General features: G+C 42.5%; 1 protein-coding gene across 1 annotated transcript; it reads right to left on the bottom strand.

Annotated features, from left to right (window-relative positions):
• Positions 1 to 3,034: 3,034 nt before the first annotated feature.
• Positions 3,035 to 23,406, bottom strand: vstm2a (V-set and transmembrane domain containing 2A). The gene is made up of 5 exons (XM_047023958.1): positions 23,140 to 23,406; positions 21,808 to 21,977; positions 6,797 to 6,847; positions 6,326 to 6,665; positions 3,035 to 3,118 (listed from the first exon to the last, which is right to left on the bottom strand). Exons 1-5 carry the CDS (start codon positions 23,216 to 23,218, stop codon positions 3,042 to 3,044), a joined length of 717 nt encoding a protein of 238 aa, XP_046879914.1. The 5' UTR covers positions 23,219 to 23,406; the 3' UTR covers positions 3,035 to 3,041.
• Between the last annotated feature and the right edge of the window lie 973 nt (positions 23,407 to 24,379).

Below are 24,379 nucleotides of genomic sequence, written 5' to 3'. Positions count from 1 at the left end.
AATGGTCAATACAGTTGGTTAATCTTTCCCAGCTAAAATGTAGATAGAATTGTTGATAATGTTGATAATCACAGCATTTCCCAAAACAGATGGAATCAAGCAGTGTTTTGAATCCCGTCTGTGAAAATGATTTATTTAAATATTGTTCTGATAGCATCACTATAATACAAACTGCTGCAATGTCTCAGTACAGAAGCCTCACATGGCGGCAAATAAAATAAAAATACGATTCATCAAAAGTCAACAGCTTCAACAAACAGTACTGCATTGGAATATAAATCAAATAAACAAAACACATCTATGTGGAGCTTGAATAATGGATTTGATGCATACAAATCAGAACAGAAACATCTGTGATATAATTCCAGAAAAAATATTTCAACATATTGGAGTGCTGTTAAAATGTTTAAATTGTATTGTTTAAATTCCTCAACAGCTGAGACTGCCTTGTTATCAATAATCAGTCACTCAAATTCCTAATCTGCTGACTGACTCTGTTTAATTGGCGTATGATTGCCCAGCAACAAGTGAGTTGCTATTTGTGGATGAGGTCCTCCATCAGTGACTTTTGTGTCTAAATTCCAGTTGGTTTTAAAGAAATTGTTGACCTCATTTGAGTTTTTAGCACTTGGACATGAATACATGACAACATCTTTACAAATACAGAACATCACGGTCTCTGTCTTAAACATTTGGAATAAAAAAGATTACATGCTGATTATTTCATTTACAAGTTTTACAGATTGTTCCTTTTTTACAGGGATGGGCTAACTCAAGGCATTCATTTTAATGTGCACACAAACCAATTACCATTTACAAAGTACTTCCTGTAGCTCTCAACAGTATTTTATTATCGTAATTTTTTATCCTCAGAATTCAACATTCAGTTTTTCCTTCTCTAAAAGGATTGCCTTTAGGTCATACTGTAGCTGTACACAACTGTGATTCTATATTAGCTGTCGAGTACTACTTCAACAGTGGGGCTTAGGCGTACCATATTGCCACACATCATGTTCCACAGACAGGACTTGCTGATCAGGATATGTCCAGAGTTATTTCCTGGCCATTCATGCTTTGTCAGCTGTGGACCCAATTGCTGAATCAACAGGTTAAGTTCTCTTCACAAATTCAAGTTTTGCAGCACAGTGCACAGTTTTTTTGCTTTGTACGCAAAACTTTGGACATCATTTTTGTGTGTTTTTTTTGTGTCTTTGAGAGTATGTGTGTAACAAGCAGTTCCAAATTGTTGAGCTTTGTATATTTTTTTGTATGAAAGAAAATCCTGGTATGCTGTCACAGTACATTGTGAAACATATTTCAGATACAAGATGAATTGTGAATCTACAGTACCTATACATGTCTGCCATTTTATACGAGCATAAAAATATTGGGAAAAAATTGTCAAATGACAGCAATTTAGGCAATAAAGCAATGTCTTCAACTGTCAACACTGTTCTGTATAGCCATTGTCTTTGGTTGCATGATACATGATACATTTTTACAATGGCAGTTTTGGATATGGGCAGTGTCTCATTCCACTCATATGACAGGATAGGAAATACTGTGTCAATGTCTGTATCATATGTGGCAAGCCTGACAAGGTTGCATCTGATCATGCTTTACTAATCCAGCCATCTATCAATTGTCAAATCTATGAGTGCCAAATAACTGCATTGGAAGCTACCGTAATAGGTGGCTTGATCTTTTGATCATATGCAGCTAAGTCAAGATTGAAAGATGGTCTTCAGGCATTGTAGGCCCAAACATGTTCTGTCTCAGGGCCTCAGAACTGTTGTGGTTCAAGAGCAATTCTGGAGTACTGTGGTGTGGTTCCCCACAATTCTGGGGCACTAACACTGGATCATAATACTTCAATTATTTATGGGTAATATGAATTACTTATTGAGGAATGTCTTCGGAAAACTTTAATGGATCATTAAAAAGCTGCTACTCTAAATGCAATGTTTAACAGTAGGATCCAGTTTTTGGGCCGGTGTTTATTTGAAACAAAAGGTCAGATTGTCAAAGCGTTGAGTCAAAAGATGCCCCATACTGATAAAAACAAGTTTAATTTCAAGGCTGTATCCTTCTCAAGAGCATTCTTGTTTGTACATATAAGGAAATGAATGACTGGGTATAACGGGGGCTTTCCTGTGCCATTAAATAGCTATTTTTCCAAATGTAAGAGTTTTCGCATGAAATTAACACCCACAAGCAATATTAGTTCATAAATGAAACACGTTGACTGAATGAAGCTGTAACCAAGGCATGCCATTTCTAAACAGTTCTCTGTACAATTCAAGTGAAGTTCCATTTACGGTAATGGTTTGCTGCCATGGTTACCTAATGGCATTATAAATGTTGATGAGTAATAACATTGACACTGTTTTGGCATTTTCATATGCCAAACTAAACAACATTACAATTAAAATACTGTGTGTGGAAATAAGGACAGAACTGAACCGCAATAACGAGTTTCAAAACTGTACTTGCAGGTTGCAGAAAGTGTATAAAATGCTCTTTTGAATTGCACTTTATGAGCAATGCAATTGTGATACATAATGTACTATCAACTCCCAGATCTGGGAGAAACATAGTACCTTTGCACAATGAAGTTTCATAACCAACAGGGAGTGAGTGTAAGCTTTACATATAGTTCCTGTTGGTTTGAATCAAACAATTAAATATACTCATATATTTTTATATTACACAAATATAGATTCATCTTTTTTTCTCACTTTGAGCAATAACATATAGTATAATATGAACTGCAGGAAACCAAGAATAAAGTCTTATCTGTGACGATACCCAATGAGAAGAGACTGTCCGTTTGCTGTCGTCTGATTGGATCATTGGAGAGGGCGATGTCCCTACAATTATAATCCCACTGGATGCTTTGGGTTCAGATGGCTGTTGTGGACATTGAATCATAAGGATGCAGTGGGTGCAGAGCAGTGGTTTAGTCTGTTTGGTGAAATTAACAGACAATTTTTCTGGTTTAGCTTCAAGACGGAGAGCGATATTGGAGTTTGTTCTCGAAACTATAATAATGCGTCCCACACTAAGACAGGAGCCAGAAGCAGGACTGCCAGTCCGTAACCGGTTGTTATTCTCGTACCTGCAGAAAAAGATGCACAGTCAGTTGAACAGTCTTAACCTCCCTTATTCACTCATGAAAACACACACACATACACACAACACAGAAGGAACCAGTCTGTGCTTCTTGATAACCAACACGGTGGATCTGCAATACTTGTTTGGACTACATGAAAGTACAAATCAAACAGAGTACGAGCAAGAATTGACTCAGGATACCCATGTACTGTATAGTGATGTTGTCCCAGTGATAACTACAGTATTTTAATATACCGATCCTAAAAAGATGATGTATTGACCGACACGGGTCCATTAGATTTTACGCCTCACCAAAGATGAGTTACACAACACACAACTACAACAGTGAAAGTGATATACTTGGATCGAATTATTGGTGTAGCACTGGGATTGAACATTGAACATTTCTCTTGGGGTTGCTTCTACCGTGTAGACATTGGCTGCGTTTCAAGATTCGTTAACGACTCTGGGAAACGCAGCCATTATATGTTCATGTAAATGTTCTTTTCACCAAACACCTTCAGAAAGTGAGGGAAACGACATAAATGTATCCTGAAGTCAAGAAAGTAAAAATCACCTTTGAACAAGCCATGATAAACATTTACATGGACAGCTAGTATCTCGCAAACTTGCCGCGGTAACGTCTACACTGCAGGCTCTTCTGACTGCATTGTGAGCAGCATATGAATGCTGTGATACTTTTAAAGGCCTTGAAGTAGCATTTGTGTGTTTTAGTTCATTTGTGACTCAGGGAAGTTGTCTTTGAATTTATATGAACCAGAGTGATAGAATTACTGTATTCAGACAGTTCTCAGTATATGTATACATTGTCCCAAGCACTCTACGGAAGAAAAAAATATTTGTGGTGTGGTATTTTTCCCAGTTTTTCTTCCTTCAATTGTCCTTGATTGCACACAAAAGATGAACAAGGTTCAAAAAACATCAAAAGAATTCTGATTTCTGTAATTAGTCTATTTTTTCTACTGTGCACCTGTTTAGACAGCAGAGAGAAAGAAGAGGTAGAGCAGGGAGGAAGGGGAAAAAAACAGATGAAAGAGAAGCAGTAGGATGTAATCCTGCCAAACAAGGGTACATTGAGGAAATAGAAAATGAAATATTCACTAAATCACAGTGACATTTAGTGGATTTTTTCAGTCAAACCAAGCACAGCAATGTTCTGAGCGGAGAATTGTCTAGGGACACTTTCTTTTGGCCAAGCTCAATATCAGTGATGGTAGTGGTGGAGGGATAGGGTAGGAGCAGAATAAGGAGAGAGAGAGAGAGAGACAGAGGGCTTTGACCCTCTGTTCCTCGTTGCCAGATCTCATTTGGCCCTGGGTGATCTAGCGAACAGGAGCACCACAGAGGAGCAGCAATCACACCAGGCCAAAACATCCTCCGCATAGAGAATAATTAATCAGCCTCCAGCCTGCCAGCCAGTTAGGGGATGGAGGAGAGGAGTGAAGAAAAGAGGAGAGGAGAAGAGTGGAGAAGAGTGGAGGAGAGGGGAGGGTGAGAAGAGAAGAGAGGATGAAAGGACAAGAGAGGAGAGGAAAGGAAAAGAGAGGAGAGGAGTTCAGGCTAGAAGCCATGGGATGTACTACAAATGAAGAATTCTCTGCTGCTTTCTGCTCAGCTTCAAAGACTTGCTTCAGATTCCCCCATTATCAGATCTTACGTTCACATCATGCAGTGTAGCCTCAAGCTTTCAGATTGTTATCACTATTGTCGAAGTATTGATATCAAGTAAATCCATGTCTGTATTCCATGTTTTTGAAATGAACCAATAATGTTCAGTGATCCAATCAATGGTTATGAAAAAATGTGAAGTCATGCATTGATGATAAAGTGCATCCGAGCGAAAAAGCAGTTGAATTCACTAGGGCAGTGGAGGCTCCCTGAGGAGTAGGTTCATCACGCCAGTCCCATCTGCCTTCTGCCTCTTCATTCATGAGGCCCACACTCTACCTCTCCCGAGCTCTCTCTCTCTTTTTCTTTCTCTCTCTTTCCCTCTCTTTCTCTCTGTCCGTCTTTCTACGTTTATCTGCTACAGGCACTGAACAGCTAGCCACTGTACAGTAGCAGTGGGCCTCGGAAACGGTGACAAAACACTGAGTGACATGTCTAGCAGATGCCCTGTGGGAGAGGAAGAATATTAGATGGTACCGCTCGGTGGCATTCACGAGCGTCTCATAATGTTCTCTGCCCCTCATCATTGAACCACGCCTGCCGGCATACAGATCACCATGCGTTGCTGTGGTTTTTATTATTGTATTTATTTATTTTTAAGTCCTAGCAGTTTAGCACTTCTTTCAGCAAGGTTAGAAATGGTTTGCATAGCCCCGCTAAGACTTGGCCATTTGCCATGTTGTTTTTAAACAAAGTCAGTTGGGCCTTTTGGACCATCGTGCTCCAGGGATACGATCTGTGTATTCCGTACCAGTCACCTTGGTGCTTTGAGAAAACAACACTGCCAGAAACAATGTAGGCAACTCTGTGATGTAACTGCAGCTGACAAATAAGGCCAGTCGACCTCGCAGCAGCACAAGGCAGAGGGATAATGCAGTCCCACCAGCCTGCAGTCTTACCACACTCAGTCATGCCGCCGTGATGTTGTTGTTTACAGATGCAGTTACAGTGTGCGGGGGGGAAGGTATCCGTGCCCTCCGCAGGTTTAATTTCAAGCGAATGTTTTTCCCTTGTTGTTCATCAGCTTCACACCGTGGTGTAACTGCGACCACCCCCCCCCCTCCTCCTCCAATCACACTTTTCCAGTTGCAGCAATGCAAGGAACAAGCAGGTGTATGTAGAGATTCATTTATCAGTGTCACACACCCTACTCAGAGAATTCAGCACAACACAGTTGTCAGCATAATTTGAGCACCTCATAATCTCTCTCTCCCTCTACAGTCTGGGGGATTATTACTTTCCTTCTCCTTCTTCGCCTCCGTTGTTCAGTTATCTCTCACTGTGTTCCCTCCAGGTGCTTTTAAATACAGCAGCTTCAGGGATAAATACTATTCCATTTGAACAACGGTAGCTAGCCAGATATGTAGATCGAAAAATAACCACAGACTGGTTGACAGTTCAATTTACGTTTTACATTTAGACCTCATATTCCTACTGTAAGCCCTGTGGCCACAAAACGAGATGACCATCCAATAAAACCCATCCTAGAAACCCAGCATGAGATGGAGTGGGTGAGTCTCACCTGATCCTGTGTTGTGTTTGACCGTCTTGGAGGATGCCGTGTGGGAGCTGGACGTGGCGCCCAGCCTCTGGTCAGCGTTCATGCCGTCCTGTCCCCCCGACGCCCCGCTGGGCTTGCGAGGCTTCTTGTCGGCCGTCAGGTGCAGCGGAGACGTCTTCTTGGGCGGCGGCCTGCGAGGGTGGGCCGTGGCGTTGACCTTCAGGTAGGCTTGGGCCTTGTACTCCAGCAGCTCTCCGTAGTTGGCGTTGGTCACGCGGCACTCGTACAGGCCCTCGTCGCTCTTGCCCACCCGGGAGATCTGCAGCTTGTGGGAGATGTCGTTGCCCTGGACCTTCACAGTCTGAGAGTGGGAGGGAGGTTTGAATGTAGCTACTTAAGTCCATTTGGTGGATTTAATTTGATGCATTTGATGAGTGAGAAATGAATTATATGTGTAACTTTTTGGTAACAGTCAAAAATGGGGCATCTTACACTTATTTTGGTCCCCTCGTCATCTGGATCTGGCTCTGGTATAATTTCCATCTAGGGAAAAAGAGTCAAAAAGTAAACCGTAAGAACCCCTGTGACTCCGACCCATTATACTGCCATTTATTCTAAGATGATGCTATTTATAGTGTTTCCAAGAGTACATTTCTATCTATTTGCAGGTCTAGCATTTGCAGTCACCGAAACAGAAATAGGCAGACAGCGTGTCAAATACAGAGTAGTCTAAAGCACTCCTAGGGTGTAAATGCAGCATCAGAGATCGTTCGATGGCTATAAATGTTTGATGACTACATCGATAAAGAGTTTCTTCAAGAGACAGATGCAGCACATCTAAAGTCCTGCTGTTCAACCCAGTCAACCCCAACCCGGAAAAAGAATGTCACCCTTGTCACTTGTGGGGTTCCAAAAAATGCTTTGTCATCAGATAAATTTCGACGACAGATTACATCAGATTAGTTCTTGCCAGCTGACAACATGAACAACATGCCAGCTGAAAGTGACATAATGTTTGTTAAAATTGGACAAAACCAACAATGTGTACACTTTCATGACAATAAACAAACAAGAAGCAGACAAAACACAGGATTTCGAACATGAACACAATTGATAATACACATCTTCAGCCGTTTATCCTTGAGAAATCATTTCAAGCGAGCAAGCCCCGGAGTATGTAAACATACTGTACATGAAACCATTAGGAACGTCACCACTGACGGTTCAAACATGCTCTTAGTACAAACATTCATCTCAGACCGGGCATTGATTTTAGAGCATATCATTTATTTATTCTGTGCGGGATGCCAGTTGGATGTATGCCTGGAAAAAACTCTGCTGACTCGAGGAGACGGTTGAGAGGCTGGCTTGAGGAGCTCCTCTCAGCCTCTCCCAGCCTGGGAGGGGAACACCCGCAGTCAAGATGAAAGCTGTTGGCTCAATGGGAGGTGCAGGACAAAGGGCATGAAAGGTGCAGAAGCTACTTAAGAACATCTGAACTCGTGATTTTTTCCCTTCAAGCAAGTTATTACCCCCGGGATTCCCAAGTTTCCACGATAAGACTGGGCAAAATGTGTTTAATGGACAGAATTTGCAGTTTGACATTCTCCGTCTTTATCAATGGAAAAGACTTTCATCTTAGCTTTTCAACTCTTTTGTAACACCTAGACAATGCTCTGAACAGCCAGGGGGAATTAATCGTTCCAGTCCTGGCAATGATTTGTGTTGAGACATCAATCTTCCTAATCTCTAAACCTCACAAACGAGTTATATATGCTTCACAGGGAGTCTATAAAATCAACCAGGTTAATGGAAAATGCCTGAAGTATGAGCTAAACCTTATCAAAATGTGTATTGATGTATTGATGACAGGTGATGGGTTAAGAGCGTTGTATAATCCCGTAAAACAAGAAAGAGGATGCAGAAGGAGGCCAGAGGGAAGGTTCTCACCACTCTACTATGTCCACTCCTTCTGAAAAACAGCTTTATGAGGTGCTTTATCCTAATTGGCTACAGGAAATTTACAATCACTTAGCTAACTATAAAAAACACTGTCCGTTTTATTATTCCATTATTCATCCGCTCGTGTACAAATACAATTAACTTAATTGTGACATAACCCACTCGGTACATGATCCATACATTGGAATATACATGTCTGAGCATTGTGTTCATTGCATGATGGGTAAAATGTAAACGCTCGTGTAGAACATGGCGGCACAGCTTTCTCACAGAAGGGTGGAAGTTTAGATGATATACAGAAAATGTAAAAATATGTAGCTGCTTTAAATACCTTTTCACAGATAATTACAGACTTTTGTCTGGATGTGATGACGAAGACTGTCCTTTCTAAGATAAGATGAATTGTTTTTAGTGTCGTGTTCGACATTCTGACAGTGACGCGAAAGTTTTCTGCCAATGACACAAAGCAACAAAATACCCATTATTTTCCCATTTCATTGCCTTCTGAGCCAAAACCCTCAGAAATTGTCATCTCAATTTCAATCTTTTTCAGTCTCTTTATTGCGAAACCTTTCCACCATGGCACCCTCATGCAAACCTCCAGATGTGCTTCTTCGTTTCATCATTCTATCATAATGCAATAGCGCCTTCCAGGTCCCATTGTCTAAATGAATGCCACAAGGAAAGAATGGTGTCATTCATTTAACAATAAGCCATGCCACCGAGTCAGGACTGTCTTGGATGTTTCATTATGGAGGGTCCAATTTGTAAAGACACTATACTCATGAGCCTCTGCAATTTTGAAGTAGTCTATCTTATTCTCACATTGGCGGCAATAAGAAGCCTCATTTTGAAGAAGATTATTGAACTTGTTATCAATTACGTACTGATCCTGGCAATCTGTTGTGAATCAGGCAATGCCTTCCTCCTCGAAAGACTATGGTTCCTTTCCCCACGAAAAATCCATCCTATTGTATTTGAGGTAAATTAGGTTTGAGGAATTGGAATTAGCTCTGTGACCTAAAAGTCCAAATCAATACAGTCCACTGTGTTTTCTACATCAGCGAATGTCGTCTGTCTTCCCAGCATCTGTTTAGGACTACAGACCATGTGGGCCAGTTCTAAGCCGACCAACGTACTGAAGTGTGACTGGATATGCATCAGGTAGCCTGTGCTTCAACTCATCCTACACAGGCCTCTGTACCATGATGATGTTAACAGTGAAGCACCCACGAGGGAGTGGGTGTTCAGTTAGACAACATAAACCATCGAGCGTCCTCTTAAGTGCCTCTAATTACAAACCCCACTGACTGTTGAGAGAACGCCTGAGACGTTATGACCCAAGGTCTGTTGTTAATGCTTATTATAGCCAATGGCGTGCTTTCCCCCCCCCCCCAATTCACCCATACAGAACCTCTCAAAGTCCATCCGACGATGGCAGGTTTTGCATTGTTAATTACATGTGCCATGGGCTGCTATCTCCTGGAGATAGAGATGAAATGACTAACCCTAGAGATAAGCGGGAAGGAGAACACACCTACGCACACTTCCCAGAGAAGCTCAGGCGAACAGGAGAAAACATGACGTTTGACGAAGCCAGTCTAAAAACAACATGAATTTATAGCTCACGACGGTCTGAGTGGTGGCTTATACCACCCACGTGCTGTGTGCTGCGGCGGCCATGCATGTCCCAATCACAGTCACCCGCTGTATGAGCATGAGCCGAGATGTACGCTGTTATTAGCCGCTTCCTTCCGCCACTGTATCCCGTCTGACCACATTGCCAGGTGCTCGCCCCAGTCGACGCCCTCAGCTTTGATCCAACTCAGATGCCCCCGGCTTTTCTGAGAACTCATCTGAAGAGCCTCTGCAGAACTTTGGTGGCTGCTGGCATCGGGGCGATCACACGGACAGAAACAGAGTTCAGAAAGAACTATGGATTCCCAGATCATGTGACTGAAATACATGTTTGCCCGGCCAGAATTGGAACATTTCTAACTGATTGGGACGTTTTATGTGGGGGTGTGGGCTGTCTAATTTGACTGGGTTGGAGAAGAAAGGGAAGGGTAAGATGGCACGTTACAAGAGACAGACGCACACTGCCTCTGTGAGAAATGTCAATGCAAGAAGACTATTATCAGCACCGTGCACTGCTTTAGGTGCCTTGAAGAAGGCAGAATTGTAAAGTACCGTTAAAGCACAGAAGTGACATTTGAAGAAAATCAGGATGGAAATGATTCATAACTACACTTTTCTGAGAAATTGACTTTGCCTTTTGCTTCGTAGACCAATGACAGCCTTTCTCATAGAATCTAGAGAGATATAATGTCAGGATGCAGTCCTATCTACATCGATTAAACCAATGTCCAAATAAGCGTGGCTTTTCTCTTTAATTACTATTCGAAGACAGAGGATTATAAAAATGACTAAATGCAATGTAATGTAATTATTAAAAGTCGAAGGGTCAATGCCTTCCACCACACATACATAACATAACATACACATGTTATGTATGTGCACATTTTATGTACACATGACAAGTATGACAACCTTTCACTGTAATATTGTAATAAGGGTTAGAACTGATGGCAGATCCCAATTTGAGAGCCTGTGTTCTGTCTAGGATCCATCATCGTGACAGATATTCCTCCAAACTACATCATGTCATTACTCCATGATGCATCGTAGAGATTGAGTGTTGTAGATAGTAACAATGGAGCAAAAGAAGATTATCCTTAGAACAACCACCTCTTAGCTTTATCAAATGATCTACTAGTATTCAAATATTAATGTAGTTACAATATAGCATACTGTAGGTGATTTATGAGTGTGAGACAGTTTTGAAAGATATTTTTCGCACTGATTGAATAATTACTTTAATTACGCAGTTCTTACTTAAATATGCATGGTCTAATAACACTGTAAGATATTATCCAATTTGAGGAAAACTAATTGGCAAATCAGTCATATTTTAGAGGTTACACACATGACAGATGTAATAACAGAATATCATCTCGCAAATACTGCCCTTTCATAGTCCTCCTTGAATGAATAGAAACATACAAAAAAAAAGTTTTTTACCAATTATCTGAGCCTGATTATGGTATAAGACACATTTTGATGCTGATAAAGAATGCAGGTAACTTTCAAAAAGCATTGACCTTCTATGATTCAACGACTTGAAAATGAGTCATAATTCATTTTCATATGGTGCAGTTCTTTGTCAGATTCCTCAAATACAGTTATACATGATACTCTTCAAAGCAATTTAGGTCTGAAGGTCTTGCTTTAGGTGTGGAAAGTAAAGTCTAGCTTTTCTCTGGCTCGCACGACCCAGGAAAGGTGTGCACTGCATTATTGAACAGATCTGCTTCACTGGATGCTTTGATTCTGAATGCAATGGACCTCTTTTAGGGAACATGAGCTTGGAAGGAAAAGAGAAGGCAGCTGGAGAAAAAGAAAGACATGTACAATCCATAATTGTTTAGAAGTTCACCAGTGAAATGTATTTTGGAGTATCAAATAGGATCATGAGTACGTGCAGGGACGGTGCCAGATCATTTTTAATGCAGGTGCTGGGGGGGTGCTTGATCATTGACAGGGGAACTGCGCAATTATATATGTATATATTATATATAAAGACTATTAATACATTTGCAAAACTTGGCCACTCGTGATGCTAATTTGAATGGAACTGCAGTTGTGCTAGCTGCCGTCTCTGCATCCGCGGCATACGCATTAGTGGACTGCTCCTTGTCAGACTCCGTACAATTAACATCCGATTCTCCGATCGAATCTTCCAGAAATTATTTTTGGGGGTGCTATCGGGGTGCTTTGGTCTTTTTTGGGGGGTGCTAAAGCACCTGCTAGCCCCTCCCTAGCGCCGACCATGAGTACGTGCATAGGACAACCAAAAGGAGAGAACATCCACTCCGACCGTCCGTCAACAGTGTGCTGCCACAACCTAAGGTAATGACCTTCCCCTCTCCACCAGTATGATGAGGCTGAAAGGAGGGATGATGGAAGGGTAGGACAGATGGAGGGATGAGGGTGTTATCAGGCACCTTGGACACGATGACTGAGGAGAAAGGTTGAGTCTCACCCCGCCAGCAGGAGTTGTGGCGTGATTGATAACCTTTGTTTCCAACAGATACCAGCTATGGTCTGTGATTGACACCTCCAAATGACTTACTTTACTCACGGAAAGTGGTTTCTGGCCATTTCCACCTGAGAGCAAAGAGTCATAAGATGCCTCGTCACACCCCCAACACCCCCCCCCCCCCACCCCCACCCCAGCCCCAGCCCCAGAAGTACACATTCACTGTTATGCCTTCAGTGACCCCATGATTTCAGACACCTAAGGAGAAGATGATGGTTGAGAAGAGGATTCAATCCCAAAATGACTGATCTGGCAAGAAGCCTGTCTCTCCTTCACCAAAGACAAACGGACTCAAATTCCAAGGTTTGACTGTAACTCACACAGTCAAGGACGTTCCAAAGTTCCTTGTTACTCACCATAAACTCGTAAAACACAACCATAAAATGTCAATTAAACCCTGGGAAGACCTTTACTCTTCCCTCTATTTGTTGTTTAGCCTTAGAAATTGAACAATTCTGACAACTCCCCTGTCATGTCAGATATGGTTCTGCAAACATGGAACGGTACCTCAGTTAAATCAACCAGCACATGAATTGTGACTTAAAACCCAGCTCCTTAGTGTCTTGCCTACTTTGAAAGCCATCCCTCATCGTGGAACTAACTGTTAATCCGTACGCTGATCTCAGTTAGTTCTTATCTTCACCATGGTAACAACCATCAGTGCTTTGGCTACCAAGAGCAGACACAAAGAGCTTGTGAAGATGAAGGCGCGTCGGAACAAAAGAAGCAATAGAAAGTGGATATGACCTTTGACTCTCTAGGCTCAGCACAGCGTTTTCCTGGAGCTGAATGTCATTTCATGAAATTCTTTCATTTCTAGGTTCAGTCATTTTCATGGCTTTCATTACTTTTCTTCTGACGTGGGTTCCGTCCATAGGACAGGCCGCCGGATGTTTTTGGTTTGGCATAACAAAACATCTAATGGGTAAATTGATAGAGCAGAACAGAGATATGGGTCATAACAATAGAGAGGAAGGCCGAATCCATAAAAGGATTATTGTCAATGACAACACATGAGTACATATCACTGTGTGATCAGTGTCATGACGGACCTGCAGTGAAATACATTACTGGTAATATCCCCAGACCGCAAGCTACTAGACGCCCAAAGCAATTAAAGGAACAATCAATGTCCTGAATCAAAACAGTGTGACAGCTCTATTATCCATGGATATGAGAGATCTCTTTCCCTGGCTCCTACTCTCTCCCTCCCTCCCTCACACACACACGCACAAACACACATTTCCTCTTTCTCTCTCCATTTCTATTTCTATTCCACCTCCTTCTTTTCCTTCTTCTTCGTTCCTCTACCTCTCCATCCCTCTTTCTCTTTCTCCTTCTCTTTTACTCTTCCTCTCTCTCTCTCTCTCTCTCTCTCTCTCTCTCTCTCTCTCTCGCTCTCTCTCTCTCTCTCTCCCTCTCTCTCTCTCTCTCTCTCTCTCTCTCTCTCTCTCTCTCTCTCTCTCTCTCTCTCTCTCACACAAACACATCTCCGCTGGACTTTTTTTTTTCTTCCAACATCTCTCCTTCTCCTGTCTCCCTCTCTCTCTCCCTCAACTCTTTCCCCCGTCCTCCCTTTCCCTCTCAATCAAACACAAACACACAAATCGTCTCTCTCTCTCTGCCCTTCCCCCCCTCCCTACTCTCTCCCTTTCAGGTATATCCAGCTCATCTGAGGGCTGTGGACGGCTAGCAGGCAGCGTCCCCCAAAGGGAAGCTGAAGCCTGGCAACTCGGGCCCATCAGCAGGGCTGGTGTCAGCCCACACATCGGGGATTCTCCACCTATAATCCAATCAGACGCTTTCATGGGGCCGACACTTAGTGAGAAACCCTCCACCAGACTGTGAGGGGGGCCAGAGCAGGCGCCTAATGAAACTGCTTATAGTAGGAGACGGTTGGTGTTGATAACAAGGGAAGGATGAGGAGACACACTGTGGATAGAGGAGAGAGGACACCCACAGTACGGTACAGCACCACTCACTGAGTATAGTACTCCTGGCCCCCTGAAGACACACTCAACTAGCATTTCAGCCGGTAAAGCTCTTCCTCAGTTGTCCTTCAAAAGATAGGCCCATGACAAACACTCTATGGTGCCCTTTCCTCACTAATGCAGTTTGGGGTAATGTAGTTAATACAATTTAGCTAATCCATTACTCTGCAGGAGATGGAGTATGAATTTGGGTCATGTGCCTACATCACTTCCCTAAAGTGCATATGAGAGGAGTGCTTGTAATAAACTGCACAGCATGTTGTCGACACTGTTATTCAATCAGATTCTTAGAAGTGCTCCTTTAGACTTTAAATACATTATTCAAAGATTTTTTTTCTCATGTTCTTACATAGTTATGGGAATCAAGAATAATTCGTACCTTGTTTTGAGTAATGCATGCCTGGTAACATGAAGGTCTGCAGATCAAGTCCAGGTCAACGAGAAGCTACCTCCACATTTTCCTCTTTGAGATGGGACTGGTGTGTTGCTGCTCAACAGTAACAGTCTAATACCGTTCTGCATTACAGTATACCAGAGTTTGGACAGTTCAAAATAAGGACCGATATTGTAAGATTTTCAACAATCTCAAGCATATTGTTTATGCATTGCATACATTAAATCTTTACTCATGTCCTTTCAATCAATTTATATTATTATCTACATTATTTTCACACTGTAAATAAAGTACACACCACACGCACACAGCTCTATCAGAATGGTAATGACACTGGGATATATTTTTAACATCAGCCTTGCAGTAAATCAAAACCAAGTTCCTGTCCCATTCCGAATATGAAAACTGTCGAATAAATACATTTGCTGATTTTTATTTTGATATTGTCGCAGTGCAGCTGTGTGTGTGTGTGTGAGAGAGAGAGAGAGAGAGAGAGAGAGAGAGAGAGAGAGAGAGAGAGAGAGAGAGAGAGAGAGTGTGTTACTAACTTTCACACCTTCAGCACTGTGCTCCCCATTTCTAATCCTCCTCTGGAATCAAGCATGGTGGACCACTGGTCTTCCACATTGTTGTTTAATTTCCTGTACCGGTGTGTTATGTGCATAGGCTCTTTCCCAGGCTGTTTCTGCTGTCAGTCTGGCTACGTGAAGCTACAGAACCATGTATTTGAAACAGCAGGTCATATGGGTAACAGCGTAGGGGCTGTGCTCTGCACTAACAGGCCTGCTGTGACAGAAGCATTATCTCGGGAACTAATGTAGTGATGCAGCTCTCACTGTTTCCTCGCTAAACCGCACGGTGGGCATTCACAAGACAAATGACACACTGAGGCTTCCAACATACTAACACAAAATGCACATTCTGAAGCACAAATAAAGCCAACATTCTGAAAAATAATATAGGCACACCAAATGTGTCATGTACCATTACTCTCTCCCTCTGTATTCCACTCTTCGTCTCACTCCTACTCTGTCTCTATTTTTCCCTCAGTCGTAAACAAAGGCATCTGTAGCAGGTAGGCTCTTCTGAGTGAATTTTTTGAGTGCTTTAAATAGTAGTCCTTTCCTGCTTGCCACTCTTGCCCAGTCTCTCTTTGGAGAGCCCCACTTTTATTTTAATCTAACAAATTGAATTGGATAACAACCAACCTTTCACAGCTCCTTCCCCTGATCACATTCATTCGAGTCCTATAGGATAGTCTCTTCACTAGAAATGGCCATGCATTATCTACCCGTCTGGGTCACATTGTTTGCTATTCTCATGTCTGTTTCATTCAAACCATCAGATGTTTTGTCTTTCGAAAGAACAGACACTGGGAGAGATTATGTCATCACTGAGAGCTGTTCCGAACACTAGTCAGCTACGACTAGCTTCTGCAGATTTTTAAAGGGTGCAGAGATCCATGAGCCATGTCACCAACGTAGCACTGTGAAGTGATTCTCATGACACACACCGCCTCAAATGTGGACAATCATCACGATATAACGTCACGTTCAATAAAAAATAACCTTCAACAGTTGTTCATACCAACCAACATTTCGGTTGGCTGATATGAACAACAGATTTCTAAAAGATGCCGATATACCAAATTACATTTGAGATTCCTGTTCGATGTACTCCACAGTATGAGTCTGAATGTAACATGTGACATGATGAGACAGGTTTAAGACCGGACAAACATCCCTTATGTGTGATTTGAGGCTGTGACTGTCTGTCACTCTCCTATTCTCCCTAGAGGCCGGCACAAGTCTTTGTCAAGACTACAATGTCAGCTGGAGTGCAAACCATGATGATCAAATTACTGCTGTGACTGGGTGAATCCTACTGTTTCTGTGGGAACATATTTATTGAGTTTTGGTAAAAAAACAAAAAAACAAACAAGAAGGAAAAGTCACAAACAGTTTGACAGACGCGTCTTTTTTCGTCTTCAAATGTGTCAACTATCGGTTCACTCCAGATGTGTAACGTCATGTGACATAAACCACGGGGACGCACACAGACAGAAGAACCTGCTTGTTCATGTCTTCACTGGGCCTCAGGTTTATCCTCCTTCTCCTCCTTCGGCCCCTTCCTTGTCATCTCTTCCCTCACAACGCTCTGCTGTGTTGCACCTCTTCTTTCGTCCCCTCCTCTCTTTGCTTCGGCTTGTGACGCATGACCTCTCAGATTAGACTGCTGACGTGATAACACTGTGAGTCTGAGATCACATTCAATATGGGGGCCACATGCCGCTCCATGGACCTGCCTCGGCCCTGGGAGTGGTGTAGCACACTCTCAACCTGTCACAGCCACAACTACTCTGGTCAGTCATCACCCAAAATAGTCTTAGCTTTAGTAGTGTGAGTATAAAATTCATTTAATGCAAAAAAAAAAATGTTTGAAGCCCAAAAGCAGTCTAGAAGGTGCAATTGCAGTTTATTTGTATTTTTATGCTGGCTCATTAATTCCAAAGGAAGCAAAGGTTCCTTATCTCTAGTGCTGTAGGCAATGACTTCCTAAGATGTAAGTGAAACAGCACACAGGGACAAGACTCAAGTAATGAGAATATGTGGAGCAAAATGCTCTCCTACCTCACTCAGATTTAGCTCATTCATGGAGCTTCATTTGAGTTCATTCATGATAATTTGGCTCTCAAAGCTGTCGCAGGGCATTTTACTGTCTAAATGCAAAATATCATCAACATAACAGCAGGCGTTATATTCAGATCACTCCAAATTACTACACAACCATGATGGCTGGTCTCATTTCAAATTTGCTCAACAGCCATTCCAAGGTCCATGACATCTATTAACTATCAAATGACTATTGGGACCACACCATCCAGACAGGATAGGGATATAATGGCAATCAGAGGAGCGGGCCATTTGCAACTGTGACGCTTAGTTTTCTGCATGTACAGTATCGAAAGCTATTTTGAAAAAATTGCTTGAGATGCCTTCTACCGTTGACTGAACAGTCCACTAACGATCAAACTCAGTCGGGGTCTCCTCGTTAAAGGTACGAGTGTGTGTGTGTGAGTGTGTGTGAATGGGTGTGTGCCAGTCCTTCTCATTTCCCAGGTGTGTCCATCTGTTTTGTGGACCCTTAACAGCTTTCCTTCTCACCTGTCACTTTCTCTCTCCTCCTCCATCCTCCCCCCCCCTCCCCTTCATTGAACTGACTCAAACTAAAGACACTTGGGCTCCGCAATCACTGGGAAATTCCAAATGAGAAATCACTATTGTTATTGGCATGCTATAATGAGTGTTTCATTAAGGCCAGGAGGAAGAGAGCAGCAAGTAGAAAGACAAACCGGGAAGGCACCAATAGACCCCTGAGGTAGGCCTGGCTGTCTACCTTCCACCTGCCTGCCTCTCCGTCACGTGATCTACCAGGCCATTACATCCATTCCGTCCGCTGGTGTTTGTGGTAATGAGAGCCAGGTCGATGAGGCGCGGTTATCAGGGCTGTGCATTGTATTGACTCTGAATGCCATTATCTGGGCCAGACTGAGAACGAGGCTCTCGGGGCTGGAGTGAGGGACGAGGAACAGAGATAGGAAAGTCAGGAGAGAGCAGTGGAACCATGGATTTTATGCTTTCCATTGAAACACCCACTTCAGGAAATAAAGACTCGCTTGTTAGGAAACGTCTGCAGCGGCAGGTATGAATTTTAAGGTGATGAACCGCTGTGAAGGGAGATTCGGGAGACGGCGTTTGGTATTCCAGAGAGCTTCTTCAGCTTGATACTGGCAGTCCGACAGATCTTGGAGAGGATAGTATACCACAGACACAACATTTACAAATGGTCCTGTCTGGGGTGGCTTGACAAGACATGTTTATTCAAAGTGTATATTGTAGAGGCTCACCACACTGCACACAAACACAATCATTGAAGAGAAGCTCACCAATCTAGTGAGATTTAACCATTGGCACTAACACAGTAGCCTGGCTCTGCCGTTCAATTTCCATTTTGCTTCTGTACTAGGTCTGGGATTTCGGCATATTAGTCAGATTTTTCAAATCAACTTTTTACCTGTCCAATCAGCGAATAGAGGGAGTGGCTGAGAACGATGACATTGATTTCGTGTGTTAGTTTGAGTGGTAGTTCAGTAATGGCAGCAGAGAAAGAGGCGAGCAAAGCCATTTGGTTTGTTGTGGCAACGCTGCCGAATATCCAAAAGTTAAAGCTGGAGCAAGAACAATTTTGGCATAGTTTTGTTGGTGGCCATGATGTTGTGGCCCTCCTCCCCACGGGGTTCGGGAAAAGTTAGATTTTCCAGCAAGCTCTGACGGAGTTGGTTAAGGCGAAAGTTAGCAATTGGTTATGACAGATCCAAAGTGGCTCTGGGCAGATCCAATAGTTTTAAACTTCAAACAGAGTACCTGCCTTCAAGGAAGTTACGTAACGCTTGTCAATAGAGCGATCCCAGACTCTCTGTACAAATAAAATGTACGAGTCTGGTTAGGGACAGGCTAGTTACACAGCAGCTTTAAGAGTACAGTCGTGGCCATAGGTTTTGGCAATGACAAATGTTTTGCAAAGTTTGCTGGTTAAGTATTTGAGGAAAATGTTTCACCTGTTTTGTATAGAATACTGGAATCACAATAAGGCACATTTCATATTTTTTAAGCTTTTATGGGGCAAACTTTTTTTATATATGGAAATAGTCCTCTCTTTTACAGCAGTCAATCTGCTCTTAAAATCCAATCAGAATGATAGTGATTTCAACTGGCTAAAACGAGTTCACACTTTCCCCTGTGCTGATGATATGACTTACTGAAATTATGTTAGCAGTCATTTTATGCCAAGGCCCAGCAAGCTTGCAAACACCAAATGTATGTCGCTCCCAATACTTTAGCCCACGGCTGTAGAGCAAGTGATCCCCCTTGAAACGTAATGAGGGAGAGGGGTAAGGAACATCCGTACATACACTCTGACTCTGAATCACATTGTGTTTACTCCTCCCAGTGGTAAGAAAGTTAGGATATGGAGGGATAATCTAGACAATCTCAGGGCCTCAAATGCCCCCCTATAAGTGGTCTGCCACCGAAACAGTGGCAAATGCGGGCTTTATCTGAACAAGCTAAAAGGATTCTGTTACCTTCAGAGACACCTCTCCATCTCACTTGCTCTCTTTTACTTATATCTGCCTATAATCCCACGCCAAATAGAATTACCCAGACAATGGGATTGGTAAAATTTACTCCGTAAATTGATTTGATGGCAAACAGCACCGGTTTGGATTAAGTGGATAGAGAAAGATCCGACCTTGAGCTGAACTGAATCCCCTCTTCAGAATGATGGAGCCAGACCACCATTTTACTACTGGAGCAGATGTGACAACCCCCATGTGAGAAAAAAGAGACTGACAGGTAGAGAGAGAGAAGGAGAGAGAGTGACATAGAGAGGTAGAGAGAGAGAGAGAGGGAAAGAGAGAGAGAGAGGGAAACAGCGAAATACCTCACAGCATGAAGACAAATAGTAATTTCCCCTTTGTCCAGTGGGTGTGCCCTTAGATGTTATCTAAATAGCAGAGGATGTCACCACAACCCAGACACTCCTCCCATCTACGGCAGCCCCCACTTCCCTGGCTAAATCATAATGTTACAATCCATAACAATAACACATTTTTCCAGCTCTGTTTCCATCTGATTTTCCAAGCCCAGCCAGGACAAACACACTTGTCATTTCAAACAGCTGCCATAAAAGAGAGTGAGACGGAGGAAGCTACAATGCCAGGCCTGCGTCAATAGCTCCTTCAGCACTCGTGTGCCAGCCGTGGATCAAATGGATCAAAGCTTTGGCGAGGCTGACATGATGGCTGACAACAATAGAGCAGTAATAGCAGTTTTAAAGCCATGTGGATATCCAAGGAACAGAGGGGAGGTGTGTGTGTGTGTGTGTGTGTGTGTGTGTGTGTGTGTGTGTGTGTGTGTGTGTGTGTGTGTGTGTGTGTGTGCGTGTGTGTGTGTTTGTGTGTGTGTGTGTTCGTTTGGGACTACGTGCACAAATGTGAGGGCACGCACGTAAAGGTTTGGTTCTTTCTCTCAAAACAAGCATTGTGTTGTCACATTAAGGTAGGAAAATATTTATCAAAGGAAACATTCTTCCGTTTGATGTCTGTGCTGACAAACTGACAAACAAACAAACTCTGCCCTAAAATGCATTCAGCTCTACACAAGACGTTTCCATGCAGTAAACAAGAATCTGACACAACCACCCAGCTATCCACCCCAAAGTATCAGATCAACGCTCATGTAGGGAAGCTGTCATAGGCGAGAACAGACAGTATGCTCTGTTGCTGCATACCACTGTATGGTTATAATGAGGCAATTTAGCAGAATGTGTCATAGAGGCTTCCTGCAACATGCAGTGGGGTCACAGCGTCCAACAAACAGCACACACAAATAACCATTTCCGTAAACTTCTTGTTCCAAGGCAGATTCTCAAGACTACATTTCTCAGGTGGCTCTTTCAAATGGCAATCGGAAACTTTTTCTTCTCCTTCTCATCCTAGTATTTTTCATCGAACAGAGCTGAAAGGCACCCGGCAGCAACAATCAAATGTGATATCAGTCCTCACTAGGAGAGGATTCACCAACATCATCTCATTACCTAATGTTGACATGTTGATTCACCTGGCATCAATTATTGTACTGTAGTGATTGATTGGCAATAGATACATCAATTGGAGCTCTATGACAGTGGCATATAAAAAACTGAAAGCTAGGTCCGTGAAATCATAATAGTGCAGTCCTTGGTGTGTAACAGTGCGCATGCTTTGCACCCCATAGCAAGCAATGTAAGTGAAAGGGCAACCACACAACACAGCAGTCTTCGTCTCATTGTCAACTAAGAAGTTAAAGTGCGGGCCTGATCCAGTAAGATTTCTTAGTATTTTGTATTTACGGTACGTCCATCCATTTTAATTGATGCATGTAATAAAACTCTGTACCTCCTCGTCCGCCTCCTCCTCTTCGCTATTGCTTGCTTCTTCTGGCGCCTTGATGAACCACCACTGAATCTCCAAGTACACGGACGCGGTTCCACTCTGGAACGCGCATGCCATTTCAATGTTCTGGCCTTCTTTTACCGTTAAATTTGAAGGAAGATCAGTAAACCTCCCTGAAAGACAGAAGATGTTTAGACAATTAAATATATATATATATATAATAATAATAATAATATATATAATACTATAGCGCTCAATGTGACAGTGTTACTATATAAATATCAGTAGGACTTTTTACAGTATGGAGAAAAGCGCAGAAAATTGTACATACGATTCACGGTCTTAAGGTGTGAATGTTTTAGTTAACACCATGACGCCACTAAATAGCGAGGCTCCCCTTGTGTCTGAAACAGTTATACCGATTGGAATCACATCTTGATGTTTGAAAACTACTGATTGACTGGGTTACTTGTTTTAAATCTGCCAAATATGTTGCTCATCTAGATAGCGTACATTTAATTAACGTAGGTCTAATTCGTAAACGAAAAACTATGGGAGATGTTTTTCTTAAAGCTATTGCGAATACTTGTTTAGACAAAGCTCTGTGCCAAATTGGCCTTCGTATAATTCCAGGGATTTTTATGAAAGTCAATAGTGGGTTTAGAACTTTTATATTGGGTAAAATATGGTCGTGTTTGATTATCATGACAGTAGGCTATCGAGAATTGGCAAGCCCCTGTGGTCTGCGTCAGAGCTAAGCAAATAAAGTATCTTAATTCTAGTGAATTGGGGTACAGCATACTTAAGTAAATACAAATGAGTATCATTTAGGCACATATGGAAAAGTATATGGGAATTATTTGGTGGATTGTATTGAAGGGCGCCATGCAAGACACGTGAAAGTCTCCAGCCGCATCCACTTCAAGTGGGTAGCTGTCCATGGTCCTGAAGAAAAAAACAGTCTGTCGAGCTACTCTTGCAGCCACTGTCTGCGTATGCCTCACTTTAAATGCTTGTCGCACACTCCCTGCTGTAAGTAATTCATATACCTTTATGTCGACTTGTACAAATCATACAAACCAGCGTTCGGGATTCATTACGACTAAAGCTGCTTTATTTAAAACAGTCAACAGTTGCGTTTTCGTCATTAGATAGGAGATTCACTGCTTTTAAGTGTTACGTTTTCTATAACAGTTTCAATGAGGCGTCTCAGCTTTTATCTAGCTAAAATCAAAAATGTAATTGTACTAATTATCTTCCCACTTTTAACTGTTTCTCCATGCAGTTCTTAGAAGACAGCCTCTTTCAGAGGTTATATGAACGGGCGTATCTTACCTTCAAATGCGAATCCGAATTGGATGCATAAACTAGATAAGAAAACAAATCCAACAGAGTCGTGATTGATCCACATCATTCCAAATGAGAAAATGTTCAAACCAGCCGAAGGAAAAACGGTCTTCCAAAACTGCTCACCACATTTGGCTAAACTGTTGCCAGGCGGAATTGCATGGATATAGAATGGCAAATGTGTAACATGCTTGAAACTAGTAGCTTTGGTTCCTGAAGTTATTTTCTTGTGCGATGCCACAGGCTTTGCGGAGAGATTGGCGACTGCGCTCTGCTCAAGGTGTTGTGAAGTATGTCATATAATAGGCTTCCTTTCCCATTCTCTGTACGTAGCCGTTGATGAAACGTCAACGAGTGCAGCTCCCTATTGCGTTCAGTGTGCTCAGGGTGAGAATCTAGCCTGACTGAGGTTCCTTTGAGAAAGTCTACACACCTATCCTTTTCCGCACCCCCGTTTTCTCACGCAGTATTTGCAACTGACTTTAACTTTGAGGTTTACATGAAAGTAACAGTTTTACTGGCAGAGCACCGAGAATATACACATCTAACTATAACAGTTGCATGGTGTACTCATTGGAGAACTTCTTTTTCCAGGCAATTATTTAAATGTTCTTAAGAATGGCCGCACAGGATACCGTTGGCCAATCCCCCCACTGCCTTCTCAATGAGGAAGCGAGTGAGACTACTGGGTGGGTGGGTTTCAATCAACATAATGGCGCGCGACAGGCGAGGAGGCATGCGGCATGTCAGGGATTTTGCGTACATCCAATGTGGGTGTGTCCATGTGTATTGGTTATGCAGTCAAACGACACGTTCAAGCAGGCATAGTTCTTGCTGTCATAACAGCGTCTATAGTTTCTATTGTAGAATGGGAGGGGGATGAAGGAGAGGGTAGAACGAGCGGCCGCGAATTGGCCGAGCACATCCTTTCAAGTTCCAGAAGAACCAGACCTCTCGTCAGAATCTGGTGAAGCTCTTACAAATTACGGGGTAGGGTGACAGTATGACCTTTTTCTTGGGAAAACAGTAAACCAAAACAGCAAAGTACTAATGTGCAGAATGATTGTACTGGCTGTACCCCAGTACAAACAACACATTCATATGTATGCGAGACCTTAATATACCACTTATGATCCAGGGACAAGTCAAAAAGGCAGTCTTTCTAAACAGCAAAGGGGTGGATAATTGTATTTGCTCATTTAATTGCAAGCATCTCTCATTTGGCAAC

Source organism: Hypomesus transpacificus, chromosome 8 (assembly GCF_021917145.1).
Source record: "Hypomesus transpacificus isolate Combined female chromosome 8, fHypTra1, whole genome shotgun sequence".
Classification (NCBI taxonomy): Eukaryota; Metazoa; Chordata; class Actinopteri; order Osmeriformes; family Osmeridae; genus Hypomesus; species Hypomesus transpacificus.
The sequence above is the reverse complement of the archived record's forward strand: the minus strand, read 5'-3'. Positions and strand labels throughout refer to the sequence as shown.